We start from the raw sequence: 19,718 nt of genomic DNA on the forward strand, positions 1-19,718 counted from the left end.
CTTCTTTTGACATACTTATTCAGCTCGGCTTCATTACACTAACTCACTCATCAGTGATGATTTGAAGCAGTTATTTTAGACACTGCTGCAAATAGCCAAATATGGTGTTACGTAAGAAACCCAGAAAAATAAGCATGAAAGGGTAAAAAAATAAATAAATAAATGAATAAAAGCAGTCAGCTCAAAGAGATGTAGTATTATTCTTTTTTTATGGTTAAAATTAACAATTTCAATAAAAGGCCTTCTCAGATAGCAGCGCTAATGTGGCCATTATATTTTGATTTGATTGAAATTGGATTTGCCTTCCAGCTACGCAAAGCACACAGTCAAATACTTTTTAGCATAAGCAGGAGTAATAATTACTTTATTGTGAATGTTAGATTTATAACGCAGTTAAGTTTCATGCTACAACGACTGATCTGGCATATGGAGGAAAAAAATAACCTCTTAACATTTCGGGCCACTGAACATCTTGTCTTCTACACTTAAGCCAAGGATTTATCACCAGCACAACCAAGGACACGAGGGATGGGTTCTTATGTAAACACACAACCAAAATCCAAAATCCATTCATATTCATCCTTGACATTTTAGATGTTAGAGGTGGACAGATGGATCCCCCCTAACAACCATCAAACACCGGCTCATTAATTCATAGCTTCTTTTATTTAAATTAATTCTAATCCTTTCTTTAAAAATAATAAAAAAAAATGTTGCTCTACTGAGAAACAGATGAAATCTTTTTAGGTTTAGTTCTGTAATGCCTGTTTAAAAGTTCACAATAGGAAGTGAGTGAGTTTTTCAGAGAAAGACATGCATTATTTTTAGAACTGCTGAAAATGTACATGAAAATTGATGTCTGCCCGTGGAATAGGATGGATTGGAGTTAGTTTAACACACCATAAGGTGAAAAGAGGAAGACAAAAATGCTCGACTGAACTATTTCACATCTTAAATCTCAGTGTTTACAGAAAGCCACAGTGTTAAAATGAGTTACAGTGCTGTGAAAAAAGTATTTCCTGCTTTCTTTTTCTTTTTTTTTCTTTGTATATTTCTCACACTTACATGTTTCTGAACATCAAATACATTTTTACAAATCTGAATATTAGACAAAGATAACCTAAATACAAAATGCAGTCTTTAAAACATAATAGCATGTATTAGGGTAAATGAATGATCTTTGTCTAATGTCAACATTTCTTTGATGATCTTGTGATTGTGAGGGGACAAAGAGTTTTTAACAGCTCTATATATGCTCTAAAAAAAGTATATACAGTATTGATGTAATGTTATAAGCTAACCAGATGCTTTCTTGTCAGTAATACAGAATCCAGTATGAATCTTTTATGTAAGATCATACTGGAAGAGATGGAATGAGTTCTAACTAGCGCCAAAGTACTAAATTCATGGCATCAAATAGGACTGATTTCTGCTAATAGCACCCACTGTATGGACTGATAACATCTGACGCGGGTCTTAGTGATGACTGTTTGTGCAACCATTTTTGACTTGGTATTTTGGAGTTACATTTAGTGAGTCAAATGACTTTAAAATCTAGCAGTAAACAAATACCCATAATGAGAGCACTTGATGCAAAATGAAAACTCCCAAAATGAAAAACAACGTTTGTTCCATCCTGTTTTACAGTTAAACATCCACAGATGTGGATTTTTTTTACCACCACAAACAAAACCATTAACTCTTTCAATGTAAAAGCAAAATCGTGGCTTAAAGAAAGCTAAATCAGAGACCACTGGAGCAGGTCTTTTGTTGTTCTCAACTGCTGTTCTTAGACGTTTGCATCTATTTGTGTTAGTCCCCGTGGATCCGAGAGCGGTTAAGAAAAGGCAGCAACGTTTAGTTTGATCACATCACTTTAAAAAATTGTGTATTTCAGCATTGGCCCTTTTTACACACCTCACAATTCTAAAAACTCATGTAAAACAGTTTTATGCACGTTAGCCTTACAAATGACCTTTGTCCACTAAACCAAAATGCCTAAGATAAATCTCTAATTAATTCCCCGCTTTTTGCTCACCCCTCAGTTACCTAGTAACAAAAATCCAGGGATTAAATGTAACCACCATCGTCAGAATGGAAGGATGATAATGAAGTATGTTTTGAGTTTCCACTGGGTCACAGAGATCATTGATAAGGTTGGTAAGCTTCACTTAATCCAGGAAATTGCCAGGAAAATGTGTGGGCTATATAATGGGATGGATTAGACTAGAAGTTCTCACTGCAAGTAAGTTCTGTACGGAGGCACAGTGAAGGGGACACTTTCTCTCAACATGGTAATACTCTGTCTCTATACTTATGCTTTAACTTTATAGTTCTTTATTTTCATTTACCACTTTCTCTGTTTCTATATTTTTAGATAATTGCTACAACCGCCATGGGCTCACTGAAATCACCTGGACTGTCCCTTCTGCTGTTGTCTTTTCTTCTTTACGTAGCTGATTCCTATCCCAACATTGACTTATCAAACAGTAAGAATTATTTATGATGTAAATACTATTTTAAGTTCATCCAGTGTTTTATAATTGGATTTGAAATTAAATGTAAATGATCTGAGTCTTATGAAAGTCACAGCTCCAGAGTTCAACGAATTAGCGCAATGTTCTGTTCTAAATTTCTTATCACAGAGATTGTGTTTTTAATCTCAGTGTTCAAATGCTGGCACAATATTGCAAACCGTGCAGTTTGGGGTTTTTTTTAGCAATGGTTCCCTTTTCTAAACCACCCTCTCTAGTGGGCTGTGAAGAATGCACGTTGAGGAAGAACAATCTTTTCTCAAGGGAACGTCCGGTTTACCAGTGCATGGGCTGCTGCTTCTCCAGAGCGTACCCAACACCTCTCAGAGCCATGAAGACAATGAATATCCCAAAAAACATCACCTCAGAGGCGACGTGCTGCGTCGCAAGGCACAGCCACGAGGTAGAGGCACAAACACATGACAATGTCAGGCAGATATTTAACTTTTCTATGAATTTGTGACTTTTTAGCCTAATTTATGTTGGTGTCAGTAAGATTTTAGCAAAACAAATCTTGGAGTTGGATGCTATCGAATAGTTAGGATGTATATCACATGTAAGCACTTTTTCTGAGTGAATAATTGTGTTATTCATTTATTTTTATTTTAGGGGATCTTATCTAACTTTTAAAGGGTTATTTTTCTTTCCTTCATGTTTGCTGCTTTACACTCACACTCCACTCTAATTTACAAGAAAAGATTGCCCTATTTACAGTCTTATAATGAACATTGCTCTATTGGAAAAAAATGCACATAAGCTTCTCATATGGTTTTTATTTCAGTTTAAAACACTACAGACTAGAGAGCATAATAGCATGACAGAACGGTTTAGTGTTATGCCATTTTTGTGTTAATATTCACCCTTTTTCCCCCCTCCTTAATCATCTGTTCCTTTTGCAGATCCCGATAGCTGGCATTACGGTGAGAAACCACACAGACTGCCATTGCAGCACCTGTTACTTTCATAAGATATGACAGATGGGGACTGGGGACCATTCTGCATCCTTCGGCTTGGCAACACGTTGTGTTTCTTTTAATACGCACACGCTTTACTCTGTTTTAAAATGCATGTGTTTGTGTTTCCAGAATATATTTCACAGTAATTCTGTGGCTGTGATGTTTCATTAACCTACTTTTTTTTTTTTTGCCTTATTTGTATTTGAAAAATTGTGGATTTGAAAAACGATTAAAATGTGCAACAAGAGCTTGGATTAAGGAGTGAGTCTTATTTTTAAATCCATGCAGAATGATTTGTTACAAGGAGGTTTTCATGAGTGTTTCTTTGGAGAAAGGTGTATTCTTACACAAACTGCACCTCACTATAAAGTGATAACTGACTTTCTGGTTGATACAGTCTAATGTCAGTAAGCCAACAGAATAGAACATTTTCAGGAACTAACAGCAAAAATCTGCTTTAATGGCAAATAAATGATAGAAATATAACTGAATTTTAAGTCAGCGTAGGAAAGAAAGAAGTCATTAGAGTGATGATTTAACCACTTCAGTTTGATGACACTTGGTTGAGCTCAGACACCTAATAAAGATGTCATTTTTAATACTAAACGTTCATTTAAAGAGAGCTATTAGGATGGGTGGTGATGTAGCGTAACTTCATCTTTGTTGAGAGAAATGAAAAACCTTTAATGTGAAGGGTTTTCTAACATATATTCCTGGAGGTGCTAGTAAATCAACCTATCTAACATATTTTTTCAAATGTTTTATGGCATTATGATAAAACACAAACATAATGAAAACACTTCATTCTTCACTTAGGTTAACATGTTACAGTTACATCAGTGGTTTTTGTATTTTTCTTTTCTGGCTTGCCCCTCATTCAAAGCCCCTCATCCCACACCCAACACTTTTTCACCAATAAAAAAAGAATTCATGCTGAATTTCCCAGAAATAAAGGTGTGTATCATCTGCTCAGTAGCATCAGAAATCTCTTTCTTCTTTATTTATTATAAAAGAAAAAAAAACATACTCATCCACTTTAGCTTCTCTTCATCTTGCTCTCCTTGTTGGCCATGCCCCAGCTGAACTGGCTCCAGCTTGATAACCACTGAGTTTCCTGCTGGTCCAGGTAACAAACTAGAGCACCGAGTCTGTTTTTTAATGTTAGAAAGGTTTATTCTGATGTGCTGGTCTGAGCACGGGTGCAGGTAGAAGACTTCAATTTGAATTCAAATGCTCATTTGGTGTAACATGAATTGTAGATTTATGAAACATACCCTGGTATCCTTTTTTTCCTCGGACTGCACAGAGCTCTGTACCTCGAGTATTAATCTGATTTACCTCTAACATCTGGCCTGCTGGAGTGACTCTGAGCATGTGACACTGAATCAGGCCTTTTCCTGCAGCAGACCCAGGGGCACATTCTCAGGATTCATACCTGGAAGATACATAAGGATTGAGTGGGGACACTGGGAGTAGACTAAAATCATTTTGCACACAGATTTGTGTTATTTTAGGAGATGGCTGGTTCATGCCTCGATGTCACAGCCTGCCTGCGGTATCTTTTTATGTCTTGTACCCTACTATGCAGTGTTGATGGTAATCCACATCAATCACTCTGAGGTTAGCGCGTCAGCAAATATGTGACCCACAGCTCGTGTGCACAGTGTGATTTTATGCGTAAGGTTGTGGATGCTTTGTTGACATCGGGGTTATGTTGAGCTTATAACAGTACACGCTCCCCTCCCCCTGCGTGCGCGTGCGTGTGCAAGTCTGTCAGCGTAACATCTGTGCGTACGCGGTCGTGATTGTTGTGAAGATGGCGGAGGGGGAGACAGAGAAGGAATATGATACACGGAAAGCTATCGAGGAGCTCCGAGAGCGGTTCCAAGCGTTGACCACAGCTTTGAAAGAAAGTTCTCAGTCCCCGTTGGAAGCCTCCTTGCATTTCTGCCAGGAGTTTTGCCAGGTTAGCTCGTTATCCTGCTGCTCATCCCGGGCTGCCTGCAGCCCCTCTGGTTTCCTGGCCGAGGATGCGCGTCTACGTTTGCTATAACAATGTAGCTAAGGGGTTAGCAGCCTAGCTAGCTCCCTGGCATTTCAAGATGGGGAAAAAAACTCCTCAGTGTTTTCCCCCAGTTTTACCAGTGATGTTCGTATGCGGCATGCACTTATTTGCAAAGTCTGACCATCCACGCGGCGAGAAGCCACGCCATCGCGTGCCCGCGCTGCATTAATTACACGTATTTTCCAGGCCAGATAGCTAATAGCAAATGAATGTTGCTAGCTGGTATGCAGGGTCCCCCTGTCTGTGCAGTGGTCATGCTGTGCAAAAACGGATAGCTGTGTTAGCGAGATTTTCCTGAGCGGTTGCATTCATGTGCACCGCTATTTATACTTGTTAAAGGTAATAAAAAAAACACAGTGTAAGCGCTGCAAGACTGCACCCATGCTTGTGGGGATTTTAGCTTGGTGTGTATTTAGGTTACTTTTTGTGAAGCTGTTTTTTTTTTTTTTTTGTACGGAAAGGGCAGTGATTTTTTTCCCCCAGTGTGCTAGCCCGGGCCTTTTGCACTAATTAATCCAGCTAACCACATCAGCTCATATGTTTATTACAACGCTGTTACCTGTGCCAGCACGAGATGTTCAACTGATGTCATTGTAAAAGCAACCGATTAGCCTGCAGCTGGCTGAGCAGTGATTTGAAGGAGAAAGTGTTCCAGTGGTCACCGACTCCAGTATCCGTCTCATTAATTAGCCATGACCACATAGATGCACGTTATGCGATTTCTCCATTTCCCTGCGATACAACGTAGATTATTTTCATGGCACCACATTGGTGTGAGATTTTAAATTTGCCCCAGTGCATCTCTAACCGGCTCTGAAGAATTCATTCAACTTAAAAGTTATGTGAGAGGGAAAAAAAGGGAGAGTCTGGGACTGTGTGCTGTGCTGAATGCACTTTTAGTCGGGGCAGGAATGTATTTAAAAGCGTGTAGCTGCAGGGATAATACACTCACTGAGCATGATAAGCGTTTTTATGCGAGCGGTGTGTTAAAGAAATAAAGTTTTATGGATTAAATTTAGGTTTTAGATTTGCTGAGTTGTATAAAAAAGGATTAAAAAAAACTTTTTTTTGCACACACTAGATTATTTTTAATGGATTAGGGTACTACTCCTTCACTTAATTGTGTAATAAGTGTGGCATGACATTAAACATAACATTTAATATTGATTGTCCTGATGGCATGGCTTTTTGTCTTAGTAAAGGTAGCTGTCTCTTAAATGTAAGCGATAATCACAAATCTGAAGCTTAATTTACACTGATAGCAGCAAGTTTTACATTATTGAAAGCGGTTCCCGTAAAGAGGAATGAGCAAATTGTGTCTCAACGTTCTTACTGGGTTCCCAACATTTTTCTTTACCAGTAAAGCCACATTTCTCTGGCTTTTTTCATCTTTATTAGATAATCTTTCAGTGAAGAGGAGACACAAAAGCAGAAAGTTAAAAAATGATACTGTGGTTATTATATCCATCACCCCGAGAGTTTCAGATTGACATAAAAATGTAGAAAAGCAGCAAATCTTTAAAGTCGAGAAGCCTAAAACAAATAATATTCCGCACAACATTTTGACTATTTGTGCACAGAAGCTAAAATTTAACACTTGTAAGTTGTCATCCAGTGCCCTATTTTAACTGAAGCCTTTGTTTTCTTTTCTAAGGTCTTGGTGGAACATGCCAGTCGTTGGAAAACGGATGAAGATCCACTGCCCTTGCTGGAGGTTTACACCCTGGCCATCCTCAGCTTTGCTAAGGCTGCCTCCTGTCTCTCCTCCGAATGTGAAAACGTGCCACTCCTACTTGAAAAGTTGTCACTGTGAGTAGGAAATGAATTCAGTGTCAGTGCAAATGTGTGATAGATATTAATAACATAAACACAAGAGTGCATTAAGTCTAAAGATTAAAGTGGTGATGAGTAGTTCTAGTTCTACTGGTTTGTTTTAAGAGAGAATTTAATCCCTTTGGGTATTTGGAAAGAGGAATAATATGTGACAGTAAAAATAAACAAAACACACCCAAATCTCAGAGGAAACTTACATGAAAAGTTTCAAATACTCTATAAACAGTCTACAGGAGCCACTTAGTTATTTGCAGGATGTGCTCTTATGAAAACAAAGTCCTTGAGGCTAAATGCAGAGTGGAAGTGGAGGGGATCTCTCAGGGAGCGACAGATTTGGGATGAGCTACAGAGGAGGATGCAGCATGTACGCAAAATGAAGTCAGAGACAATAGTTATCAACACCAAGAATTTACATTAGTTCTTACTCATAAGATGTGTTTGAATAATCCAGAACACATCATTATGCCTCTGGAGTGAACAGACGTACCGATGTGTCCAAATCACGCTACCGATTTACGATGATCAAGCAGCAAGACAAAGCCTCCATTTCAACTTGTGTCTAAAGTTTGGATTTCAAACTATACACCAGTTTTTAATCCTAACAGTACAGTTTTACAGGATTTTATTGACAGTCTGATGCATGTAAGTCCCACACCATAAAAATAGATTGAAGCCAGCAAAATAACCATGCCTATGTCGTCTATGTTGTGAACACATCTTACTATGAGTAACACAGAAGCTTTTTAGATATTTTAAGATGTGGTAATGATACCATTAAAGTAGGTAAAATAATAAATACAAAAGAAAAGATATTCTGAATCACATTTAGTGCTATATTTTCATCATCTCAATAGCTATGTGGGATATAGGTATTTGTTTTAGTTTGATATTGCAAAGCACTCTTTAAACAGCAAAGGGTTGAGGTTAGGACATATCGTGACTTAGACCTCGATTTTGCTCACAGCTAAACTCAACTGCACTGATGAATTTGCACAGGGATCAGCAGTACTATAAAGGCCTATTGCCACCTTTCTTGTAATTGTAAATGCTTTTTGACCACAAAGTGGGCGGCAACTAACTCACTTAATAGTGACCCGATTAGTCATGTTTCTCAAGTAATGATCAGTGCCTAATTATTGGTAATAGGCAGTTGTGGGATGTGCATTTTACCTGTGTGGAAAGGTGCAGAAAAAAGCATTCCATTCACAGGATGGTTCGATATACTGATGTTTTATCATGCATTCACTGAGCCTGTCTTGGTCCTACCTTATTTTAGGTGAATTAGTATATAATTCACCCTAAAGTGATCTCCAACTACTTTCACAATAAGAGATAATACATTTTGGTTTCTCTAAACAACAATGATTTCATAATTACCCTTCCAACAAACCCAAAAGTGACCTGACACCAGTGTTTACAAGTGGCATCTCAAATAAGATGGGATAATACTGTATGACAGCAGGAAACATCTAGAGAACTGAAATGTTAGCAAATAAAAACAAACACTGGTATCAGAATGTAAATATATCAATATTGGACCATATATTATGCCCATAAAGGACATTACAAAAATGCAATTCACTATTGTCTCTAATAATGAAAAAAAAAAAAACAGTTTGAGTTGATGATATGGAGCTAAACAAAAAATGAACTGCAGCAAATGTTTTAAAACTCAATATACACACCCGTGAGTCAAATGAGTTTATATAAATTGCGGTATAGTACCGCAATTTAACTCTTTAAGACCTACCACAGAACCAAGTCTGCCAGAGCTTATCTTTACGTTTACATGCTGTAGTGCCATTTTTGGGAGCATTTCAAGTTGCTATACATCAATACAACCATTATAGCCCAAATTGTAATAATATGTATGCATTAAGTACATAGTAACTACATACATTTACAAAACGTGCAATAAACTACAACAAAAAAGAAAATCATTTTTGGGTTTTTTACATATATTTCTAGTTAGAGATATTTTAGAGGTTTATCCCTCAAAACTGTAAATACAAAAAAGTTGCACAAAATAGTTTCCATCAACAGGAAATTTATTTTGAGTGTCTTCATAGTTTTATATTTGAGATACACCAATTTTTATATACTGCAGGAAAAACAAAAATAAATATTATAATGTAAATTTGCAAAAAGAAACAGCATGTGCATCAAAATAAACTATTTCCAGCAGTGCAGTTTGAGTTCTAAGCATCCCAGAAACTATTCAGAAAAGCATAGAGTCAAACACGACTTTTAAAAACACCAGTATAGGGCCCGAAGATAAAAAAACTACATTTTCCGCGAAAATGACGTCACTTCTGGTTTCGGGCAAGTAATGGCGGACATGCGATAGTTCGCGCTGACGTCTGTTCCAGCGTAGGAAGTGTTTTGAACAGCTGATCGGATCGGCAAAGCGTGTTTCTGGAATATTATGTTTTTGATGCTGCAAGTTCTTTTTATGCAATTTTTGCAAAGCTATATGTGTAAGGAAACCGTGACCTAGGGCAAGCTGATGGCATAAGATGTAAGTACAATGCCTCCGGTTTCATATGCAAAAACAATTATTGCGTTAGCTTACGTGGTTCTGGTTCTACAGGAATTTAAAAATAGTTACGCAAAACGGAGCGTGCCCGCTCCGACCGGTTTTAAAGGGTTAAGAGAGCAGAGAAATCAACCAGATTAACTTGCATTCTGTCGCTGATTTTGTATCATGCATGATGCAGTAGGGAAGTAAAATAACAAAAATAACACCACGCGTGCACACACAGACATATCTTCTAGATGTTAAGCAGAGCAATGCACTCTCTACCCATCTTATATGCTCTTTCCAGAGCTACTTCTCATCTGGTCACTGTCTTTGCACTCCAAGGTTTAAATGCAACTACCACAGGAACTCTTTTGTTCCTTTAGTTGCAACATTTTGTTAATATGAACAACATGACTGTATGAATGGTATTAATATGTTTCTTTGGACAAGCAGCTGCGCAGTAAAATTAAAAATGTTCCTCAGCTTTATATTTGCAAAATGCCAAACTGACTTTACACTCACACCCTGCAAATAGCTATTCTTGTATGGTTATAGCCATTTTACGGATTGTGTGCACATCCTTGACCTAAATCTGGTTTTAACAAATTGCTGTGTTGGATTCACAGGAGCTGTGCAGAGCTGCTGCTCTTATTGCCCCAGCATGTCCCTGGTGCCTTATGGGAGGAGTTCCAGTCCTCCATGAAGGTCAGTATCCGCAGAGCTACTTGTAGATACTTTTCTTATCATTTTTTCTTATCGTTTCAGTGATAAGCAATGAGAAGTTACTTAGTTATTAGAAAACATTTGGTTTAGTTTGCATATAGGATATGTAAAATGATATGTGGTAAAATACCGCACTAAGGATTTATTCTATGTGTAAAGAATACATATATCACTTCAATAATTGACTATGATAACATCGCCATAGCAAATATTTCAGGCATGAGTGAAATGAAAAATGAAATTTTAAAGCACGACTGACTGAAGTTTTAGCAATTTAATCATTACATAGTTGTGCGTCTTCTGTTACAGTTGGCACACGGCCTTTTGCAAGAAAGTGGGAGCACACAGCTCTGCCTGCTCTCAGTACTGGCACAGCAGGACGGCGTCTGGGCCAACACCACATTAAGCAGCATCCTGTCCAATCAAATTCCTCAAACTGAGCAAGGTTAGTCTTCTTTTTTTTGACGTCTAGGCTTGCCAACGCACCGCACTGACTTTTACAGCTGTAATTCTAGGAAATAACTCTCACTGTGTATAATAGTAAACTTTCTGACTGAATTCTCTCTCATGACCAGTTTCTCAACTTTCTTCTTTCTCCTCAGTCCATGAATTTCTTGAGCTCGAAGGTCCCACGCTTCTCAACATGCGGATAAAACATCTTATCAAAGTGGACAGTATTGATAAAGCAGCTGTCCTTGCAAAGATGTGCTCAGAGTATCCGGGATATGAAGGAAAAGGGAACTTCAAACAGACCTATTTGCTTTGCATTTGTATGACAAAAAGTCAGGAACAGCTAATGGAGGAGGTATGAAAACGACACAGTTTGGCTGAGAATTGTTTTACTTGGTTAAAAATTGAAACTATTGATTAGTTTAGTAATATTTCAGCAGAGTTTGTGGCCACTTGTTAGAGCCCTCATAATATGGCATTGTTATTAAAACCACATTTGTTGTTAGATGCTTTTTTAAAATGGACAAACGGACTTTGCCTTTCTTAAACTGTACTGAAGTTGAATCAATCAAATTGACCCTTTGTTTGTTTAGAAGTTTCCTGATTTCTGAAATTGACGTGATACTGCAACTGGATTTCATTTGAACTGATTTTTTATTTGATTTGTTTTCTCTAATAGATTGCATCAATAGACTGTAAGGATGCCCTTGAAATGATCTGCAACCTGGAGTCTGAGGGAGATGAGAAAGGAGCTCTCTGCATGTGTACTTCCTTTCTCAAAAGACAGCTTCTCCAAGGAGATGTTTACTGTGCCTGGTAAGAGTTGCTATATGTTTCAGACATTTGCAAAGAACAAAAGAGTTCCACCGTCATGGAACAGTTCAATCCAAACTGGATTGAACAGTAGACTAAACATGCATGCTTTATGTCGTAAGTGCAATTCTTTTTATTGTTAATCATTATTATAGATGCAGCTTATAGATTGGCCAAATGTGAATAAATGAAGGATGCTATAAATTATAAATTCAACACATTGGTTCCATCAGTGCAGACACAGCCTAATTTGTGTAAAAGTTTACGCACTCTTTCAGTTCAAAACCTTGAACAGTTCTTTTTGTGAACTTTTTCAGGGAACTGACTTTGTTCTGGAGTAAACTGCTCATGCGATTAGAGTCATCTGCTGATTGCTTTCTGAGCCGCAGCAAAGAGATGGCTCTTCTCTGCAGAAGTGTCTGTCACATTCTGTTTCTCATCAAAGTAATCCAAAACGAGGTAAGGAAAATAGTCTATGCATTTACCGTTAATGCAAGAACAGACATAGACATATAAGGCTTTAAAATAAAATCGTTGGCCTTTATGTTTTTCTGTTTTCATAGGTTGGGGAGGTGGGGCTTCCAGTGTGCGTAGAAATGTGCATTCAAGCTCTGAAAATGACCTCCAGTGACCATAAAGATAGCAAGTCTACCATCTGCAAGACTATTTCCTGCCTCTTGCCAACTGATCTAGAAGTTAAGCGTGCATGCCAGCTCACAGAGTTCTTACTCCAGCCTACGGTTGACTCATATTATGCTGTGGAATCACTGTACAATGAACCTGACCAAAAACCTGAGGAGGACGGGAGTCTACCAGTGCCCAATTCTTTACGCTGCGAGTTACTGCTGGCCTTGAAGACACAGTGGCCTTTTGATCCGGAGTTCTGGGACTGGAAAACATTGAAACGCAACTGCTTGGCACTGATGGGCGAGGAGGCAGCTATTGTGTCTTCTATTGACACACTCAATGACACAGATGAACAGGAGGTGGAAAGTGCACTTGGCAAACTCCCTGAATACAAAGACCTGGAGGATTTCCTGCTAACCACTACAAATGAACTCAATGAAATCACAGATGAAAGAGAAAAAAACAGAGAGGCTAAAAAACTGCGGGAGCAGGGTTTTGTGTCTGCCCGATTCAGAAATTGGCGAGCTTACATGCAGTATTGTGTTTTGTGTGACAAGGAGTTCTTAGGTCACAGAATTGTTCGTCACGCTCAGAAGCATTTCAAAGACGGAATGTATCTTTGTCCAATATGCGCTGACAGTTTTGAAACTAGGGAGATTTTAGAACCACACGTAGCAACACATGTAAAGCAATCTTGCAAAGAGAGATTAGCTGCAATGAAAGCTGCAAGAAAAGTAACCAAACCACCTCAGTCCCCTAAAAGTCCATCAAAAATGTCAAAAGTTGCTGCCAAGACAAACACTAGTCCTGTTAAAATTGAATCTCAAATTGGACAACAGCTGGGACCCCCTGTTAAGATAGAACAAACTACATCTGACACACAGATAAGCCAAGACTGTTTCTGCCCTGTGAAAAACTGCACTAAAGCTTTCAAGTTTTTCCGTAACCTCATGGCTCATGTCAGATCTCACAAGAACGACGAAGAGGCCATGAGGTTTTTAGAAATACAAAAGCAGAAAGTGGTTTGCCAGTACTGCAGGAGGCAGTTTGTTAATGTCAGACACCTCAATGATCACCTGCAGATGCACTGTGGCACCCGACCATATATCTGCATACAGCTGAATTGCAAGGCCAGCTTTAATTCGAATTCGGAGCTCCTCATGCATAGAAAAATACACCCAGAATTTAAGGCCCAGTGCATGTTTCCAAACTGCGGCGAAGTTTTCAGCGAGGCCTACCTGCTGTATGATCATGAGGCTCAGCATTACCTTACCTACACCTGCCAAACGGACAACTGTGGAAAAATCTTCTACTCACAGTCTCAGTTCTTGTCCCACCAAGAGAATCACAACAATGATGCAGCGAACAGTTTTAACATCACAAATCAGCTCCCCCCATCCGATGCAAAAGTGCAGCCACCACCACCACAAGAGAGCACCCCAAGCCAACAAGACACATGTTCTGCTGCTGTATGCTTTGAAGGGATTAATACAGATATACATATGAAGGAAGCATCAGATGCCAGTGCATCACCATGCACATCGCCAGCCCCCGTTCCCCTAAAAGTGAAACACTCAGTCGAAAATATGCTGAATTCAATTGGACATCCTGAAATAAAAGAACCAGAGAAATGCTACACTCCACTGACCAATCCCACTCCAGCACCAGTTGATGCCACTCAACCACCACAAGCTCCACATGCCCACCAAAATGTGGCTGTGCAAGGTACTGTTCCTCCAGTGTATCCTGTCCCAAGTAATACAGATCCTTTGCCAGGTCAACAGGAAGTAACTGTCAGTGGGACTAATAATGTACCAGGCAATGAGTTTCAGAAAGCAACTCCACAAATAATTTCTGCTGCTCAAATCAAGACAGAAATTCCTTGTTCGCTTCAAGGATATCCTACTAGCACACCTGCAGCTACTGCTGGAAGTGAAGAGAACCTGCATTGCTGCCCATTTAATGATTGCACAAGGGCATACAGTACAAACAAAAGTTTGTCTAGGCATGTGAAGAAGCAACACCCTGAGATATTCGAAGATTGGAAATTGGCGAAAAAATATAACAAAGTGGCCAAAATTACTGCAAAAAAGACACCCAGTGGACCAGCGTCACAAAGTCAACCTCAGAACCCAGGTGCCAAGCCTCCAAACCAGCCAGGAATACTATGCAACAAACCTGGGATGCAGCAGATGGATTACCTAATGGGATGCTCAAGCTCTCCCGCCCAGTGTTACCCTGGATCGATGGAGCCTGTGCCTATCACTCCAATGATAAACCCCACGGTGTACCCATCCTGGGGAAGCCCAAACAATTCCAGTGGAATGATGCAGTCAGACATGTCTCAGTCTTGGTCTTCACCTCCTATGAATAACTGCTATCCAGATGCCTTTAACATGAACGAGTACCCACCCCGCAACTATCCTCACTGGCAGGCAGACCCCTATCAAGCCACATCGTCTCTCCCATCTGATAGAGATCACTCAGTAGCAGCTATGCACGCTCCCACTATGTCAAACGCTCCTTCAGATTCAAGTTTAATGTCTCAGTATGTGTCCAGTTCTCTGATGCTTGACAATGGAGGCCAAATGCATAACGGAGGACATCAGTATGGACTCATGCATCCTGAGGGTACAGGGGACAATGTAGATGTGAGAAAAAGCAGTGCAAGTATGACAGGACAGCTGGATAATGGAAACAGTATCTCAACTATTGACAGCCTCCCTGACGGAAGCTACCACACACCATATGCTCAGAGTGAAAACTCTTGTCTCACTCAATGCTCATCAGTTGATATTCCAATGAAATGTTTAACCCCAGAGGCTCCAGCGCCAATAAAATCTACAAGTGAAATAACTGAACCGGAGAGTATGGCACCTCACGGTTATGATCAGATAGACAACTCTGTGGATGGCATGCTCAGCCCACACAACATGATTCACACTGATTTCCCTTACGATGAGGACTGTGCCAATGCTGACTGTGAGACAAACCCCTCAGATGAAAAGGCAAGTGACCCAGATGTGCAGAAAGGAAAACGCAGCAGGCTGAGCAAGCGTACCAAATGGCCCGCAATCATCAAGGATGGCAAGGTCATCTGCAGGAGATGTTTTAGAGAGTTTACAAGCACCAAATCTCTTGGTGGTCACCTGTCTAAACGCTCACAGTGCAGACCTTTAGATGAAATCGACCTGACAGCTGATCTCCCGACATCATTTCTTGATTTCCTCAATGACCCTCATGTCCCTGACACTAATGGAGCAATATATAACATGCCAAATGGTGACTTCTCACAGGAATCTTGTAGCTTGACCACTTTGACCTCGCCCGTGGTGTTGAAACAGGAGCCCCAGAATACAAATATCATGGACTATCCAAACTCCTTCTCAGTTTCCACCGAAATCCAGCAAGAGAAGGCAGTAGATTTGGCTAATCCAGCTCTTGATGTACCTTATCAGGAGGATCACCTGATGGAAATGTCACATGCCTTTCAAAGGTTGGATTTGATCGAGGCTGCTCAACAGAAGATGCGGAGTGCAATGTCCACAGAGCAAAGTGTTAGTCATTGTGATCCAGCCCCTGTTATTGAAAAAAACAAAACACTGAGTAAAAGTGACGACAAGCCCACTGAAAAGATACCTAAACCTTTCAAATGTGACCAGGAGGATTGTGAGTACTCGTTCATGACAAAGGAAGCATTATTCAAACACTTGAGTAAAATGCACGATTATACTAACGAGATGATAGATGAACTAAAAAGAACGCCATCCAAACTGTCTCCATATCCTTGTCAGATCTGTCCAAAAACATTTACAAGAACGACAGGGTTGAGAATTCACTATGAAAAAGTCCATCGCTTGTCAAAGGCAGAAATGCAGAAGCTTAGAATTAGTGCTAGAAATAGACGTGCATTTAGACTTAACAAAGCTGATGCAGTTATTAAACGTCCAAACACCGATGTCAGTAGCGGCCAGATAGCAAAGTCTGCACTTGTAACTCCTGCTATAAAACAGGAACCACTTGATGTTGCAATTGCACCTCAACAAGACGCTGACAACAATCTAGACGTTCCTCAGGTCACTCCAGAAGACGTGTCAAAGCAAAGCGTGACCTCTGAGGTATTGACTGTTACACGACTACCATCACCTCAAAACTACTTGACTGACAGGCCGTTTGAGGAAGTGGCACAACCTGCTCCTGAAAAAGCTCCAGAGGAACCTAAAGTGGCTGTTATTAACAACAGTCCAGAAATGACACTGAAATCCAGTTTGAAAGAGAAACTCAGTCCCGTTGGCAAAGCAAAAGTGCCACAAGGAAAATTAGCCGTGAGCCCGAGCAAAGTGAAACAGCTAAAGTCTCCGCCTTCATCTCCTTCATCGTCTCCAGAAAAACCCAGCAGCTCCAAAAGCACACCAACAAAGGAGGAGAAAAAGGAGAAACTTCAGAAGAGGTTAAGCCTCAAAATGTTTGACGCAGACAATGCCTACAGTCCGTACAGACCTTATCGCTGTGTTCATGAAGGATGCACTGCAGCATTCACCATCCAGCACAATTTGATACTCCACTACAAGGCCATGCATCAGGCATCCCTGCCCCCTAACAAAACTGAAGGTGAAACTGAAGCTGAAAAGACTAGCGTTAACACCGGACAGGAGAGCGATCAGACCATAGAAAAAGATAATGAAGTCAGGTGTCAAGTGAAAAATTGCTCAAGGGTGTTCATGGGAATCACACGGCTGGTGCAACATTACCTCTTACTACACAAGTTCACCCGTGACAAAGCCACCGCCATGATGGCCAGTATGAGCATAGGAACTTTTAACTGTGACCGGCCAGAGTGTGCTCTCCCCTTCAGCTCTGTGGAAAAGTACATTGAGCACATTAAGAATTACCACAAGGAAATCGCCATTTCTGAGAGCGGCTCGGTTGATCCAACTTTCCGGTGCGAGTATGATGGATGTGACCGAGTGTACACTACAAAGTCAAACCTGCTCCGTCACCTCATCAAAAAGCATGACTATATTTATGACCCTAAAGTAAGTGATGGAAGAAGGACTAAATCGGTAGGGCTCTTCCCAGGGGTTAGCAATGGGAAAGAGAACGTAGAAAGCAAATTCAGAGTGAAAAAGAAAAACACTAAAAAGAAAGATGGAAAGTCCATTGAACACTGGACTAGTTTTGGAAAGCCTACACTAAAATCTCATGAAGAAGCATCTGCCATGTGCACCAAGAAGTCCTCGCTGCAGTACCCATGCATGATCATAGGTTGCGATGCAGTGGAGTCTGCTGAAAGAAATATATTTAAGCATTACACCACACATGGCCTCACAGAGAGATACATTGAAGATCAGAGGAGCCAGTTCATTTTCTGCAAAAAATACTCACGCGCCAGATGCAAAGATGCAAACAAAGCAGAGGGCACGTCAGCTTCATCTTCTGAGGACATGGAGCCAGAAGAAGTTGAAAAGCCCAGTGACCAGAAAATTGATGAATCGGTAGAAAAAATAGTCCAAGAGGACAGCAAGCTGTCCAACGACGATAGTGCAGAATCTCAAGCTTCCACTGGGACAGAAGGAGGAATTAAAAGAGGCCGTCCCAGAAAACCTGCACATCCCACACCAGCTTGTCCGGAGAGGATACAAACCCTTAGGAACCGCACAACTGTTAACAGTTCAAGAGAGAACTCAAATCCTGGTACCCCTGCAGCCCAAGAACAACGTGATGACGGGGTTATGTCAGCGTCTTTCAAGCCGTTGGGACTTGAGGACTCCTTTCTTAAGTTCTTGGAAACCTCAGAGTCGACCAACTCTTCCAAACGCAAACTAAATGATAAATCTAGTGCTGAACTGCCTTCCAAAAGACAACACACTAACAAACAGAAATCTGCAACCAAAAGTAAAGCAGCTGATGAATTGAAAGGTTGTGAGAGTCTTGTAGACTTCAGAAACCCCCTCAATCTCCAATCAGTGAGTAATGTTAAGATAGTCATGGATAAAACATTATCAGATGGCGCTGATCTTTTGCTAAAGCAGCTACAAGACATGCGACCCATAGTCATAATAAAAAAGTGGATTTATAGCGGATCATAACCCGATATTTTTTGTTTTCAGCTCAGTCTTACTCAGGATTTGAGAAGTTATGCTGCAGAATGGTTTGTTAATGCATCAAATTTCCAACTGTTAACAGTCATGGTCACACTTAATGAAAAAAAAGGCCTATTTTGTACCTAATGAAATAACGTCTCGGATGATTTTAAGTATGTATGTTAGTTATAATAACCAGGTAATCTATAGGGCATAGATTTTAGAAACATGTTTGTATTTATGCTTAGTACTGAAGATGTTTTTTTTTTCTTTTGCTAAATGGAGACTTTTAAAGAAAACTATGTTTTTATATATCCCTATGGGATTTCAAGTTCTGTTTGTATTTATTTCATCCTTTTACAACACTAGTAGACCTATCTGTAATATTTACATGTCTTCCACAAAGTGTTCAATAAAATGTTACTGGTTCTTTTTATAACATACTGACTGCACACTTTCTATTGTTCTAACTTATATAGTTTACAACAGCTTTGTTTACGCACAATCCCGCTGTGAAATGATGCACATGATTTGGTTTTAAATGAGATATGGAAACTTGGAATATGGTGGGACAAGGTTGTTGTTAGTAACTGAATAAATGTGGAAACTTTTCATATTTGTGGACGGAAAGCTTGACAAAGGAGCCTGGAAAATGTACAGTTTTTAAAACTTTTTCCATGAAGGGAATGCCAGCAATCTACACAATTAAAGTTGTAGACCTAATGTCAGTTTAAAACACCTTAAATTGGGCATACTGACATGAAAAATATCAATAGTATAAATAAATCAGTGCATTAAACATACTTTCATATTAAACATATTAAAACATATTATGGAAGCTTGTTTCTTTCTCTCAGTTTTTCTGCCATTCGGACTTCAAAATTCCAACTTGCTCAGAAACTAAATTTTGAAACGATACGATGAAATTGACTTAGCCTGCTTTTTTTCTTCTTTTTTAATTGCAGAAATAAGCCTCCATAGTTCATGGAAAAGTACTTTTAACATTAACAAATATATATATTGAGCTTATTTCTACAATTAAACATACTGTTCACTTAGGGGTTTTGTGCATGCATTTTTGGCTTGTTTTTACATATTTTATCTTAAGGTTAT

The 19,718-nt window shown here is 39.6% G+C and overlaps 2 protein-coding genes across 2 annotated transcripts; both read left to right on the forward strand.

The window, feature by feature from the left end:
• Positions 1 to 2,273: 2,273 nt before the first annotated feature.
• cga (glycoprotein hormones, alpha polypeptide) lies at positions 2,274 to 3,508 on the forward strand. The gene is made up of 4 exons (XM_063498213.1): positions 2,274 to 2,294; positions 2,378 to 2,489; positions 2,753 to 2,937; positions 3,434 to 3,508. The coding sequence occupies exons 1-4, from the start codon at positions 2,292 to 2,294 to the stop codon at positions 3,506 to 3,508; spliced, it is 375 nt and encodes a 124-aa protein (XP_063354283.1). The 5' UTR covers positions 2,274 to 2,291.
• A 1,794-nt stretch (positions 3,509 to 5,302) lies between these two features.
• On the forward strand, positions 5,303 to 19,350 carry LOC134644862 (zinc finger protein 292-like). The gene is made up of 8 exons (XM_063497986.1): positions 5,303 to 5,456; positions 7,210 to 7,364; positions 10,536 to 10,614; positions 10,942 to 11,077; positions 11,235 to 11,437; positions 11,762 to 11,898; positions 12,213 to 12,354; positions 12,459 to 19,350. Exons 1-8 carry the CDS (start codon positions 5,307 to 5,309, stop codon positions 18,609 to 18,611), a joined length of 7,155 nt encoding a protein of 2,384 aa, XP_063354056.1. The 5' UTR covers positions 5,303 to 5,306; the 3' UTR covers positions 18,612 to 19,350.
• Positions 19,351 to 19,718: the final 368 nt, after the last annotated feature.

Source organism: Pelmatolapia mariae, linkage group LG16_19, assembly GCF_036321145.2.
Source record: "Pelmatolapia mariae isolate MD_Pm_ZW linkage group LG16_19, Pm_UMD_F_2, whole genome shotgun sequence".
NCBI classification, from domain to species: Eukaryota; Metazoa; Chordata; class Actinopteri; order Cichliformes; family Cichlidae; genus Pelmatolapia; species Pelmatolapia mariae.

Excerpts from the sequence above, each read along its gene's own strand:
- LOC134644862 (XM_063497986.1), top strand. The coding sequence starts at position 5,307 with ATGGCGGAGGGGGAGACAGAGAAGGAATATGATACACGGAAAGCTATC. Across the intron at positions 5,457-7,209 it reads TCTGCCAGGAGTTTTGCCAG|GTCTTGGTGGAACATGCCAG; the intron begins GTTAGCTCGTTA and ends TTCTTTTCTAAG. Across the intron at positions 12,355-12,458 it reads TCAAAGTAATCCAAAACGAG|GTTGGGGAGGTGGGGCTTCC; the intron begins GTAAGGAAAATA and ends CTGTTTTCATAG.
- cga (XM_063498213.1), top strand. Across the intron at positions 2,490-2,752 it reads CAACATTGACTTATCAAACA|TGGGCTGTGAAGAATGCACG; the intron begins GTAAGAATTATT and ends CACCCTCTCTAG. Across the intron at positions 2,938-3,433 it reads TCGCAAGGCACAGCCACGAG|ATCCCGATAGCTGGCATTAC; the intron begins GTAGAGGCACAA and ends TTCCTTTTGCAG.